The sequence below is a fragment of the Equus asinus genome, chromosome 7 (assembly GCF_041296235.1).
Source record: "Equus asinus isolate D_3611 breed Donkey chromosome 7, EquAss-T2T_v2, whole genome shotgun sequence".
NCBI lineage: Eukaryota > Metazoa > Chordata > Mammalia > Perissodactyla > Equidae > Equus > Equus asinus.
Window position 1 is genome coordinate 85,441,666 of NC_091796.1, and position 12,758 is coordinate 85,454,423.

At 53.9% G+C, this 12,758-nt stretch overlaps 1 protein-coding gene across 7 annotated transcripts in view; it reads left to right on the plus strand.

Annotated features, from left to right (window-relative positions):
- The window catches only part of TMEM63C (transmembrane protein 63C), a 70,219-nt gene extending 60,815 nt beyond the window's left edge, over positions 1 to 9,404 (plus strand). For all 7 annotated transcript variants that reach the window (XM_014840900.3, XM_014840899.3, XM_014840897.3 and 4 more), the window contains 6 exons: positions 811 to 973; positions 1,226 to 1,331; positions 1,766 to 1,933; positions 3,922 to 4,031; positions 5,494 to 5,562; positions 8,448 to 9,404. In XM_014840900.3, coding sequence (XP_014696386.2) covers positions 811 to 973; positions 1,226 to 1,331; positions 1,766 to 1,933; positions 3,922 to 4,031; positions 5,494 to 5,562; positions 8,448 to 8,648 — 817 coding nt within the window. In that variant the 3' untranslated portion in view covers positions 8,649 to 9,404. The remainder of the gene's footprint in view (positions 1 to 810; positions 974 to 1,225; positions 1,332 to 1,765; positions 1,934 to 3,921; positions 4,032 to 5,493; positions 5,563 to 8,447) is intronic.
- Positions 9,405 to 12,758: the final 3,354 nt, after the last annotated feature.

The window sequence follows — 12,758 nt, forward strand, 5'->3', positions numbered from 1 at the left end:
TTGTAAGATGTCAGCAATAACTACAACGTGATATGAAAACATCTGACTTCAGTCAATGACAGACTCACAGCCACGACTGACACTGCTGTGGTTTGTCGCCCACATTCCTTTTTTTTAGACTATGAGAGGATTGTTTTATTTATTTATTTTATTTTTTTGAGGAAGATTAGCCCTGAGCTAACATCTGCTGCCAATCCTTCTCTTTTTGCCTAGGAAGGCTGGCCCTGAGCAAACATCCGTGCCCATCTTCCTCTACTTTATATGTGGGACGCCTACCACAGCATGGCTTGATGAGCCGTGCATAGGTCCACGCCCGGGATCCGAACCAATGAACCCTGGGCCGCCAAAGCAGAATGTGCAAACTTAAGTGCTGCGCCACCAGGCCGGCCCCTGTTGCCCACATTCTGAATTGAAGGAAATGCTAAATTGTAGTTAGAGCTTAGTGAAAATAAAGATATTTTTTTTGCCCTGTTCAAGGTCACATATCCCCAAAATTCTACTCATGGACTCTCCATGGTCTGGAGACCCAGGTCAAACACCCTGCTTTGGATCAGGCCAGTGCATGTGTGTCCTAACACATCCCCACTTTCTGTAGGCCATCACTATCCCTGCTCAAAGGACCGCTTGTTAACTTAAATTCGGCTGGGAGCACATATTTACATGAAACTTATTCTACCTCACCCCTCGTCCCCACTCCCTCGGCTCCTTTCCTCTCTCTCTCTCTCTCCTCCTCCCTCCCAACATCTCTGCCCTTTCCCTCTCGCTCTGGCTTCTGTGGCTGTCTTCCATTCCCCCCGCCCCCATGCCCAGGTGTGTGTTCCTGCCAGACAATGGCGCCTTCTTCGTCAACTACGTGATCACCGCAGCTTTCCTCGGCACAGGCATGGATCTATTGCGCTTGGGGTCTCTCTTCCTGTACAGCACTCGCCTCTTCTTCTCGAGGTCGGAGCCAGAGAGAGTCCACATCAGACAGGTGAGGGCCGGGCCCTTCCCTGAGCACAGCCCTCAGAGTTTCCCTGGAAGGGTGTCTGTTGGAAGCACCCAGGGACCCAAGTTGGGAGGCACAGTGCAGCAGGGTGGGTCCATCTTGGACTCCAGGGTTGGAAGGAAGGCTGCCTCCAGGCCTGAGCTGCTCCCCAGCTCCCAGGGGACGAACAAGGAGCCACAGGAACAGCCAAGCCAAGAGACCAGGCCACCCCAAGGTAACCTGCGCCTTCTGCCCCAGAGACAGGCCATGGACTTCCAGTTTGGGCGAGAGTACGCATGGATGTCGAACGTCTTCAGCGTGGTGATGGCTTACAGCATTACCTGCCCTATCATTGTTCCTTTCGGTGAGTCATCCCTGAGGCATTCCCAGGACTTCACACCCTCAGACTGGGAGCGGTTTTTGATCCCCACAACATCAGGCCATCTTCTGGAGCACGAGAAAGCCCAGGACAGATTGTTAGCAGGGTGGGGAGGGGCCAGGACCAGGGCCAGGGCCAGGATAGCGGGGTTCAGGTTGGATGGCTGTTTACTAGGATGTTTGTTGAGTGAATGCGTGAGTGAATGACTCTTCACTAAACTGGCAGAATAGGTTCTGGGGGCTCAAGATAATCCACTGGTCTCCGAGGTTGGCACCACAGGGCTCCCACAGCCTGTCCTTGGCCCCTGTGGCTCTAATAGACCTGAATATGGCTCCTCAGGCCTGTGGGGGCCTTGGAACAGCACAGGTCCCAACTGCGAAAGCAGCCACTGAGCGTGCCTCCGTCTTCCGGCCCCCCAGGGCTGCTCTACCTGTGCATGAAGCACGTCACGGACCGCTATAACATGTACTACTCCTTCGCACCCACCAAACTCAACGAGCAGATCCACATGGCTGCTGTCTACCAGGCTATGTTTGCACCGATCCTGGGTCTGTGCTGGATGCTGTTCTTCTCCATCCTACGATTAGGTAGGTGCCAAGCCTGCCCGGCCACCCCAGCCTCTTCCTGCCCCCCGCTGCCCCAGAAACCCCTTAACAACTCCGTCAGAGCAGAAAAAGCCCAGGAGGAGCAAGGCGCTGCTCCTAGAGCGTGGCCGAGCTCGGTGGCTTCTCTAGGCGGAAAGGACTCCTGTTAGAGTGCCAGCAGGCTTTTGAAGCTAAGAGGAGGGCTTGGACCAATGTGGTCCAAACCGTACGCATTTTGGTTTATGACCCTCAGGACAAGAAACATCATACTCCTTCGTTCTGACAAGGCTGACAAGAAATAAAATATTAGCTATCGGGCTCCATTCCCATGACATTCCCTTTGGGATCCTACAAGATGCCGGGTTGCCAAAAACCTGGAGGAGGATGCCAAGTCTGTCCCAGCAGCCAGCTGTTCCCCTACTCTCGGCTTCACCAAGCTGTTGTCCATGCCCAGGCGAGCTCAGAGACACCCTCACAGAGGCAGTCCCCACGGGCCACCAACTGGAATTCCCTCTGAGGCAAGAAGCTCCCACTGACCTCTCCGTCCTCCTGCTTCCCCCTAGACCATGTTCTGCCTCCCTCCACGCTGGCCTTCCCTCAGGGACACCTGACCTTAACCTTCTCGGTGCAGTGGAGAAGGGAAAGTCTGCATTTTCTTACTCTCCCTGTCACAATGGCGTCTGCCAACAGTCAGCTCTCCGTTATCTGTGTGCATTATCTATTTGTCGACGCCCCCTATTTCCCATCTCCCTAGCCTTTCCCTGCCGCCTAGCAGACTTCATTTTTTTATCATGCTTTTTTCTAGATATAAAGGACTACTTGTTTATTATCAAAAATAGGAAAAATTGAACCATCAAAATTTGAACGACCCATCATCTCAGCCAGACCCTGACATCTTTTGCTCCCAGACCTCATTCTGTGCTTATGTTTTGGGGGAGGAGGCAAAGCAGGCGGGAGTTTATTGGTTTATTGTTCCGTTACAAAATTGTGATCTCCAGGTTATAACATTCAGTCCTGTATCCTGAGCTGCTTCACGAACACTATGTTCTGAGCAATTTCCTGCGTTATTGAAATAGTGTTTGTGCACATGCCTTTTAACAGCTGCGTGAAATTCTATCAGTTTTCGTCAGCTCTCCAGTGTTGGATATTGAGATTGTTTACCATTTTTTGGTATTACAAAAACATGATGATAAGCATCATTATGCAGTAACCTCTGACTGTCAAAACCGATTCTTAATATTTACCTACTTAGGAAACTGCTGCCATAAAAAAGTTTCCAAATATCCCCAAATGAAACGTAAATGATATTTAAATTCTGGATTGCTTTTCAGCACCATTCGCACAGATAACAGAGCACACACACTTCAGAAGGGCTTACAAGGAAAGGTGTGGGTCCAAGATTGTCTTTTGGGGCAGTGGCATAAATAAGGAACTCAAAGGTACTTCCCAGGGATCGTGATGTGGGAGGTTAACTGAAGGGGCAAGAAGGACATTTGTTGCCAATATTTCTCTTTTTTTTTTCTCCCCAAAGCCCCAGTACATAGTTGTGTATCCTACTTGTAGGTCCTTCTAGTTCTTCTATGTGGGATGCCGCCACAGCATGGCTTGATGAGTGGTGCATAGGTCTGCCCCCAGGATCCAAACTGGTGAACCCTAGGCCGCCAAAGTGAGGCACACAAACTTAACTGCTCAGCCACAAGGCCGGCCCCAAGAAGGATTTATTTAATGGGCACTCAATGGATGTTTAAGTCAATTACTTTTTTCTTGGAATCCACAGGATGCCAAATTCTAAACTGGTCAAATAGAACAGATGGCTAATGTCCTTGTGGGAGGCTTACTGATCCCAGCTGTTAGGAGGAGAACTGGGTGAAGGTCTCTGTCCCAGGCTCCAAGCTCCTACAGAGGTGCTGAGGGGGTCGCCAGGCATCTCTCAGTCTGGGTGGTATCTCAGCGGCAGATTCCTACTCACTACCTTTTCTTCTCCTTGGCAGGTCCGTTCCACATCATCACCTTGTTTTCCCTCTCCACTCTTGTCATTGCCGTAATAATTACCTTCCTTGCCAGTCTTATGGGGAAACTTCAGAGGGTACCTCTCTATGAGGTGAGTTGCCAGCCTGCCTTTCCTCCGCTGGTCCTCCCTGGCCCCTAGGGGACATAGCTCTGGAGCACCCTTCTGACCCGGGCACCTGCCGCACCAGGGGGAGGAAAGGTTCTTGCCTTTCTCCCTGGTTATGGGGTGTGCAAACTTAGTGTGCGTGTGTGCATGCCAGTGTGTCCTTGCACTGGCCCCCAGAATCACACTTCACAGGGTGGGGAAATTTAGAAGACAGCTGTCCTCTCCTCTTCCCCACTCTGACACCTCCTCCAAAAACCAGGCTGCTGGCCCATCCTCCTACGATGTGAGCCTGTCTGCCACTGAGCTGTGAGCACCATTCCAAGGGGTGGAGGGTTGAGAGAGAAGATAGAGTGAAAGAGTGAAGGGTGGGGGTAATAAAGGATGACGACCTGGGGAAGGAATGATAGTCATCCCACTTTTAAAAGTCCCAGGATATTGAACTTGCGGCTGTCTGGAGGGGAGGCGTGGCTCTCTGGGCCCCATGACTCTTTCAGGTCTTTGGCAGTGGGGCCCAGCCACTGACTGGAGAAGGGAGCCAATCCACGCTCACTGGGAGCCATGCCAATAATGCTGTGTGCGCTAGATCAGCATTTCCCAGCGTGGAGTGTCTGTACAGGCACACTGGAATGATTTCCAGTGGACTATAACATTATTCTTTATGGTTACACATTTATTTTTCTAGTTAACCTTCTGCTTATGGCAACTGACACAGGTTTTCTATTTATAATAGTGAATTGTTTCCTTTTTAAATTAATTTATATAAATAAAAGAAAGTTGATTTAAAGCACTGGTATCCTCCTGAGTCAGAGGAGGGAGGCTCTTGGAAGAGGATCTTCTCACTTCTAGTGGCCCCGTATCTGGGGCCCTGGGCACAGGTGCCCGCTGCCCTCCCTGCCTGGCCCCCCTCCTCCATCCCCTGGCCCGTGTGCCATGCTAGTGAAGGACCAGAGTGGACAACGCCTCTGGCTCTGTCTTCCCAGTACAATGATGTCATGTGATCTGGTTGCCCAAGTGTCCATTCTAGAGAAGGAAGATGGCAGGGGCCCGAGACCATATGGGTTTAGGGGACCTAGATCCTTATCTCATTCCTGAGATAGAGGGGAAATTCCAGGAGGAAAGAAGATAGGTTTGAAGTCAGAGGTTTTCCTAGAGTGAAAGTAGGCTCATCTTTGAACCCCAGTCTCAACCCTGCTTACTTCCTCCTATTACAGTCCTTGGGAATGGAACATTCCAGAAGAGTCTCCTTAGCATCCCAGTCCTCTCTCTGTCCCCCTGGGCTTCTGCCTTGTCAGCTGGGCTGCAGGTCTGGAAAAACTAAAGATAAATTGAGCTTAAGGGGAACGAGAGGCCCAGGTGCAGGGTCCAGGCTGCTCTGGATGTGGAGAGGGAGGGTGCGAGGGCAGACATCGCCATTCTGTGACCCTCACGTCTCTCCCCGCTGCTGCAGCCCGAGGAGGAGATGGAGACCGTGTACGACATGGAGCCAAGCAGCACCTCTTCCACGCCCACCTCCCTTGTGAGTCAGTGCCTTCACCCTGGGGGACAGGTCAGGAGGGGGGTGCTTACAGGGATGGGTTACTCCAGCAGCATCGTTGGGGGCACCAGCATGTAGTGCCCACCCTGGGTATTGGGGAGGAGATGGGGGCCCCTGGGCTCCCTCCTCTGATGCAGCAGGACTTGGCCCAGGTCACATTGCTGCCGTGGCCCTGGCTGAAGCACCAGGAAGAGAGAAGAGACAAGATTTCCCTGACAGTCCCTAGAAGCACCTCAGAGAGGAAGAAAAATGTCAGGGTGAACCCAGCCTCAGCGAGCTCAGTCGTGTAGACACAGGGATATGCTGGGGCTCGGCCTCAGGACCGAAGGCTGCCTCCAGGGGCACAGGTGCCAGGCAGAGCGACGCAGACAGAGCTGCAGGGAGCTATTGGAGGTCTGCACTAAATGGTAAGGCAGAGGCCACACCAGATGAGTGAGCCCTTCAGCCTGTGAAGAGCCAAGGCCGGACTCAGAATGTAGGAGTCCAGCAGGCTGGGTGTTGGCTCCCACACCATGGCTCAGCCTGGAAGGGCACGAGCACTTGCCCACATCCTGGCCACAAGCATGGATCCAGGGCCACTGATGCGTGCACTGAGCTGGGTACAGGGTCAGCCCATGCCTCAATGCCAGGGCGCCTTGGAGGAGCACTGAAGAAGGGCGCCAGCCAGCCTTGGCACTCAGGGAAGGCTTCCCAGAGGAGGGGACATCTAACCTGATTCCAGGAAAGGGAGTAGGGGTTGCCAGGTGGAATAGGGTTAGGGGAAGAACATTCGAGGAAGAGGATCAGCCTGTGCAAAGTCCCAGAAGAGAGAATCTGGAGTGTGTGGGGAACTGAAGACAGTTTGCGGCCTGGTGGAAATGTGGAGTGGGTGGCTGGGCCCAGTGGGAGAGGAGACCGAGTTGCGTGAAAGTGATAGATGTGCCAGTGGGTGAACATGCCCACCCTCGGTGCACAGAACCACAGGTCTGCCTCGCTGTGAAAAAAACCCTACATAGAGGGACAAATTGTCTCTGGGAGGTGGCAGGAGAGAAGGAGCTTCGGTACTGGAGAGATTACAAAGGTTTCACAGCAGGAAGGTCTCTTCACATAGCATCTCCCCTGGGGCCCGTCCACAAGGACCCTCTGGAATAACGTTAGCAATTGGTTATTGAAATCTTCTTAGGAACCTGAGCGCTTTGCCATTCTAGCCCTTGATCTTTATGATAAATGCACAGAGTAGGTGTTTTTATCGTCATTTTACAGATGGGGAAACTGAGGCCCAAAATGGTCAATAAACTTAGACCTCAGGACACTGCTAAGCAAGGAAGTGGCAAAGCAAAGTTTGAACCAGGTCTGTCTGACTCTCAGGCCTGAGCTTAAAAAAAAATTACTGGAATTGATTTTTTTAATCTTTCCTTATTACAACAGTGGTATATGAACATCGTAGATCATTATGGGGAAAAAACAGATAAGCAAAAATAAAAAAATAAAAAGTCCATATTCCACCACCCAGTGATGACCACGGATCCCTTAGTATATATTCTTCTAGGTATATATATATATATATATATATATATATATATATACATAATTTTTGCCAAAATGAAATAATACTGCATACTGTTTTATAACCTGCATTTTTAGCTAACAATCTCCATCTTTCTCTATATATGAATTCTTACCTCTTCGAATACCCAATCCATGTTCAAATTGCCCTAAGTGTTCCAGAAATATCTTTCACAGCTTGTCCAAACCAAGATGCAGTCCCATCTCTGTGCTAGATTAGTCAGGCACCTGTGCATGTCCCTTCAATCCTAGCACCATCTCTTTGTTATAACTTATTGGAGAGACCAAGCCAATAGGTCTGCAGAATGTCCCACCTTCTGGATTTTTCTGGCTGTTTCTTCATGATGACTGACAGCAAATTCCACTATCTCCCGTATTCCCTGAAAACTAGAAGTTAGATCCAAAGGCTCAATGGATTCGAGTTCAACACTAGGGGCTAGAACACGTTACAGGCAGTGCTGTGCATCAGACCAGGAGATGCACAATATCTCACTGACTCCCATTAATGATGCCAAAAGGAATCCCTGATTCAGGGGATGACAGCTGGCTTCTTCCATTGTTCAGTTACCATTTTCCCCCTTATGAACAAAAGGTGACCTAGGGGGGTTACTTTGGCATTATGCAAATGTCTAGATTCTTCTGTAGGAAAAGTGTTCCCTCATCAATGAAGGCTGCTTGGTTTCACTGAAATGAATTCTTACAGGAAAGGTTTAATTCTATCCCATAATTACCTATTTTCAAAATAAGGAGTTGGTTTAAAAGCTACTTCAAAGAATGACGAAGAGCTCTGTCCCTAGTCCTTCTGTGTTTTTCTATTCTGCTGCCCTCCCAGGCATTCCTGGGACCATTCCTCAGTTTGACAGGTCACAAGACCAAGACCTCAGAGAGCAGTCTCAGTTTCAAATCCTGATTCACAGGCCAACCAATGACACAGCCCGAGGTTGTCGTGGATGCACCTCTGACATTGTATTAGAAAGTGCACTAGCTCAGGAATGGGGGTCTCTCCAGACCCCAGAGTAGGGAAGCCTTGAGCCGTCTCCCTCTGGAACCAAGAATGCGTGAAAGATGTGCTGAAGGAACAGTGGGCTGGGAGTTAGGACATCTGCAATAACCAGCCCTGGGAGCTCAGACATGCTCATTAAATGATCAAGAGCACCTGGGTGGGTGGGACGGCTAGGACTAGGGTGGCCAGGGAAGAAAGGGGGGATCCATGGCTCAGAGGGCCAGAGGCTCTAGGGGTGGTGCATGTGGGGAAAGCGTGTGTCCAGGGCCCTGCCCCAGATGTGACCTCACCCCCACCTCCCCCTCTCTGTCCCGAGCAGCTGTACGTGGCCACCGTGCTACAAGAGCCTGAGATGAACCTGACTCCAGCCTCCTCCCCAGCCCGGCACACCTACGGCACCATGAACAGACAGCTGGAAGAGGGAGAAGAGGAGAGTGGTGTGAGGGGCTTCGCGAGGGAGCTGGACTCGGCCAAGTTCCAGGAAGGGCTGGAACTGGAGGGCCAGAGCCAGTACCACTGACCAGGACCCGAGGCCTCCACCTGGCGACTCCAGCTGGGAGTGGTGGCCAGGGGAGGGCCAGGCAGGAGGGCAGCCCAGACCTCCCCACTACCTCCTGCAGACTTTGGGAAGTCCCCAGCAGAGACATCTGCCACCCTGGCCATCAGCTGCGTGGAGGCCCCGACCTGCTGACCGGCTAGAACGGGAGGCGCTGGGTGGTGCAGAGGGACCCCAGGATGGGATGGAGGATACAGGCAAGCACCACATCTTGGGAGAGATGGCTGAAGCCCTGGGCACAGAGACTGAAGGCTGGGGAACCTTCCTGGGGTCAGGATGGAGAAGGTGTGCGTAAGACAGGAGCAAAAAGAAGTCCACCGAAGACTTTCTGGGGTCTTTGCCACCCTTCCACCAGCTGCTCTGCCAAGGAGCTTCTGCTGCTGCTCTGACCCCCTCCCCTCCCCCTCACTCCCAGCCCATCCCTCCCCTGCAGTCTGAGGAAGCGAAGGTGTGTGTGCTGGGCCTCATCGACAAGACACCGATGACCGCCTCATCCAGGTCGCCCTGCTTGGGGGTTGTAAAGAGAGTTTCTCTACCGCCTGGAGCAAGGGGCAGCTGAGACCATAGACCCGAGAGGAAGTGACTGAACCCCGTCCTGTTCTCCTGCCCCTCATCAGATGTCCTCAGGAGTCGGGTAGAAGCCCTTCTCCTTTCTATTCTTGCAAGGGTCGCTGGGATGTGGTCACTCCGGGCTCATTAAACGGGACCTGTGTGAGTTTTGATGAAGGCACCCGCGGCTGGTTACCATAAGGTGGGAGGGGCAGAGGCAGAATTCATGGGGAGGGGGAGCTAATCCCAAAACACTGAGTGATGGGAAACCAGATATACTTCCCCAAGCCCCAGGGCCTAATGAGAGGACCCCCAAGGTCAAAGATGTGGCCACTAAGAGCTGTCATTGCCTCACACCCACCTGAGGGCCTGAGCCCCAGCATGGCCAAGGTGGGTGGCAGCTTAGGGTGAGATGCTCGTGCTTCCACTAAAGGTACTGGCCATTCCCTGGCCCCTAAGTAGGACCCTCCCTCTCCTCTTGGGGCCTCCCTACACCCTGGACTGAAGACCATTCAAGTGACCTCCAGTGGGGTCGTGACTCAGATATTGCAGATACACTGCTGGAGGTGTGTGGAGGTGGGGGCCGCACCCTCCATGGAGGACCCCTTTCTGGCAGAGTAAAGCTGCTCTCTGAGGGCTGCCACCACCGGAGGCCTGGAGGAGCTGAATCCTGAGTAGGAACGATGCTGGTGACATGCAGCACCTTTGCCACAGGCGGGGGCCGTGCACGCCTCTGCCTCTGGGGACAGGTCCCCACCAGGACCACCAGGCAGCCCAGCAGGGCAGGACATGGAGAAGGGCCAGCTGGGGCCTCACGGACCAGAACGAGCCAAATCAAATGGAGACTGCGTGCTCTAGAACTCTTCTGAGCTCACTCCTCCAAAGGTCTGGGTCCCTGCAGCTAACCTGCTGAAGGTGGGCCCCAGACTCACCTCACCTGGGCATTTCCCACCAAGTCCCAGGCGCGTGGGTGCCTGTGAGCTCAGATCACCTGGGCCTCATCCCTGCTCCATCCTTGCCCACATCCCAGCTCCAGAAGCTCCAAGCGTCACCCTAGATGAGAAACAGTGCTCGAGGGGCACACATTGCCATCCTCCCAGGGTTTGGCCTAGACTTTGGCATGAAGGACCTTTCCAGAGAGTCTGAGTCAGCTGGGGAGGAGGCAGTCTTTCCTACTCCTTGTCCAGTTAAGAATAAGCAGGAAATTATATCCAGCCAGTCCCTCATAAATCCAGGCCCTAGCATTTCACCAGCCAACAAGGGGAAGGGTCTTTTCCACAGCAGAGTGGTCAGGGATCCAGCAGAGAGCTCCAGCCCAGCCCCAGAGTGTGCACATGGTGTGTGGTGGGGCAGTGCTGCCAGAAGCTGGCCTGCAGGCTCTCCTTAGCGGGGCACTACTTGCTGGCACCAGCCCCCAGGCTCTGCAGCCCCCACTGGACTGTTCCTGCTGCTTCCTCCACTGTCCCTCCTCTCCCCTCCCCCAGACCACCCAGCAGCCTGTGGAAGGGACCCAACGGACGACATGGCAGCACAGCTGGGGGCTTCCCCCTCTGAATTTGGGTTGAGTACAGTCTGGTTCTGAGAGAAGGTGGTGTGAATATTTGGAAAGTTCCAGAGTCCACTCACTAGTCTTTCCAGAGACCCAGGGCAACGGGCAAGGCCCCACCATAGCCGCTCTGCCTCCCATGGTCACTGTGTGGTGGGTGTGGGCATGCTTTGGCTCTTACATGCCATGTCCAGGCCCTCCCCTGGCACCTCCCCTCTGGCCTGCTCTCTCAGCCCACACCTGTCTCACTCATTGGCCTCCACCTACTACCATCCTACCCTAACACCCTACAGGCCTACTTCCCCGCTGCCCTTCCCCCATCTGTCCGCCAAAGCACCCCGACCCCAGACTTGATCCTTTTTGGAGGGAGTTGCCTCCGGGGAGGACGCGGCATTGCCTAGAGCCCCCGAGAAGTGCCCCACTGGGCTTAGAGCAGCTCCACACCTGCCTGCCTCTTCCTCAGACTCTTCTGGAAGCAAAGTGCCTATCAGCAACATTGCATCCTCTGGGGTCTCCAGTGGGGGATGTGGACTTCCCTTGGCCACCACCACTAAAGGAATGTGCCAGAATGCCGAACCTTCTTGTTACTAATGCTATGACCGTGCCTTGAATAAACACGTCCTCCCAACCTCTGCTGGCCCGTGCCTCTGCATCTAGAATGGCCCCGCAGGGCCTCCCCTGCCCCTGGAAGGAGGCAGAGCCACTAAGGGAGGAACCTCCCTGAGGTTGCTGGACTGGACCACGCCTTGCTTCATGGCATCAGGCTCTGGGGCCAGAGATGCCCCTTCCGGCATCCCCTCACCCCTCGCCCTTCCCTGGCCCCCGGCCGCACAGGGGAAGGCCTGGCAAGTGCCGCCTGGTCTGCTGGAGAGGAAGCAAATCTGCCTCATTCTTCTGCTGTGGATGCTCTGAGAGCTCCATGAGTGGTAGGGGAGGACTTTCTGGTCCGTGAGCTACCCAGAGAGTCATCAGGGGAGCCTCCCCTTGGCAGCAGAGGCCCGGGGGTGAGTGCTGGGCCCCAAGAGAAGGCCGCTGGCCAGACCAGCAGTTGGACTCAACAAGATGAAGACTTTAGGTGGAGGCCCCCAGAAAGAGCAGCAGGCAGGGCTCAGGGTGGCACCAGCCTCAGCCCATGGCACACGGGCTGGGGGAGGTTGAGGAGACGCTCGGCATTAGGGGCATATGTGGGGCTGCCAGGTCAGGCCTGGGCAGGATAAGAAACACCCTCAAGCAAAGGCTAGTTATGTCTGCTGTCATCTCTGTGGCAAGGACGAGAAAAGTTCTGTGCCCTGGGGGACATCATGTGTCCTGGCCAGGAGACCAGGGCTCTGGCCACCTTCTGGCAGGCCTGATGACCCTGGGCTGGTATCTCATGCAGAAAGTAGGGCTAGGAGGCCATGAGGTCGACCACTCTGGCTTATTACTGAACAGAGCAGATTCAGCTGGGGGTCACAGAGGTGTGTGGTGAGGGGCTTCCTTCCCCACTGCTCCCTGTGAGGACGGACGACTGTCTCAGGGACAGGCTGCCCAAGAGCTGCTCGCCAGCCCACCCCCCCAAACCCCTCTCCGCAAGCTGTCACAGTCCATCAGTGGGCATGGGTCCAGGCCCATCCCTTGACCCCTCTCCCCTGAAAGCAATTATTTTCTGAGTCAAGTCAGATGAGAACCATGGGGGCTGCATCAGGGGACAGAGAAGCATGAAGGCCACCCTGGCTGGGTGGGAGCGGCTGTGCCCTGCTGCCTGGAAACGGGTGGGGTGATGGCTGCTCTAGGAATAAGGGGCCTTTTCCTTGGATCCACAAACTCCGCCACAACAGCTGCCTGCCAGGGTCTCCTCCCAGGGGCCAGCAGTCTCCAGGGTCCCCCACATCGCAGGCCCTGTCCATTCCTTGGTTCAGCAGACCTTTCAGGGGACTTGGCTCAGGCAGAGACAGAGATATAGACAGACAAATGGGCAAAGAAGCTAAAGAGGGAGGGCT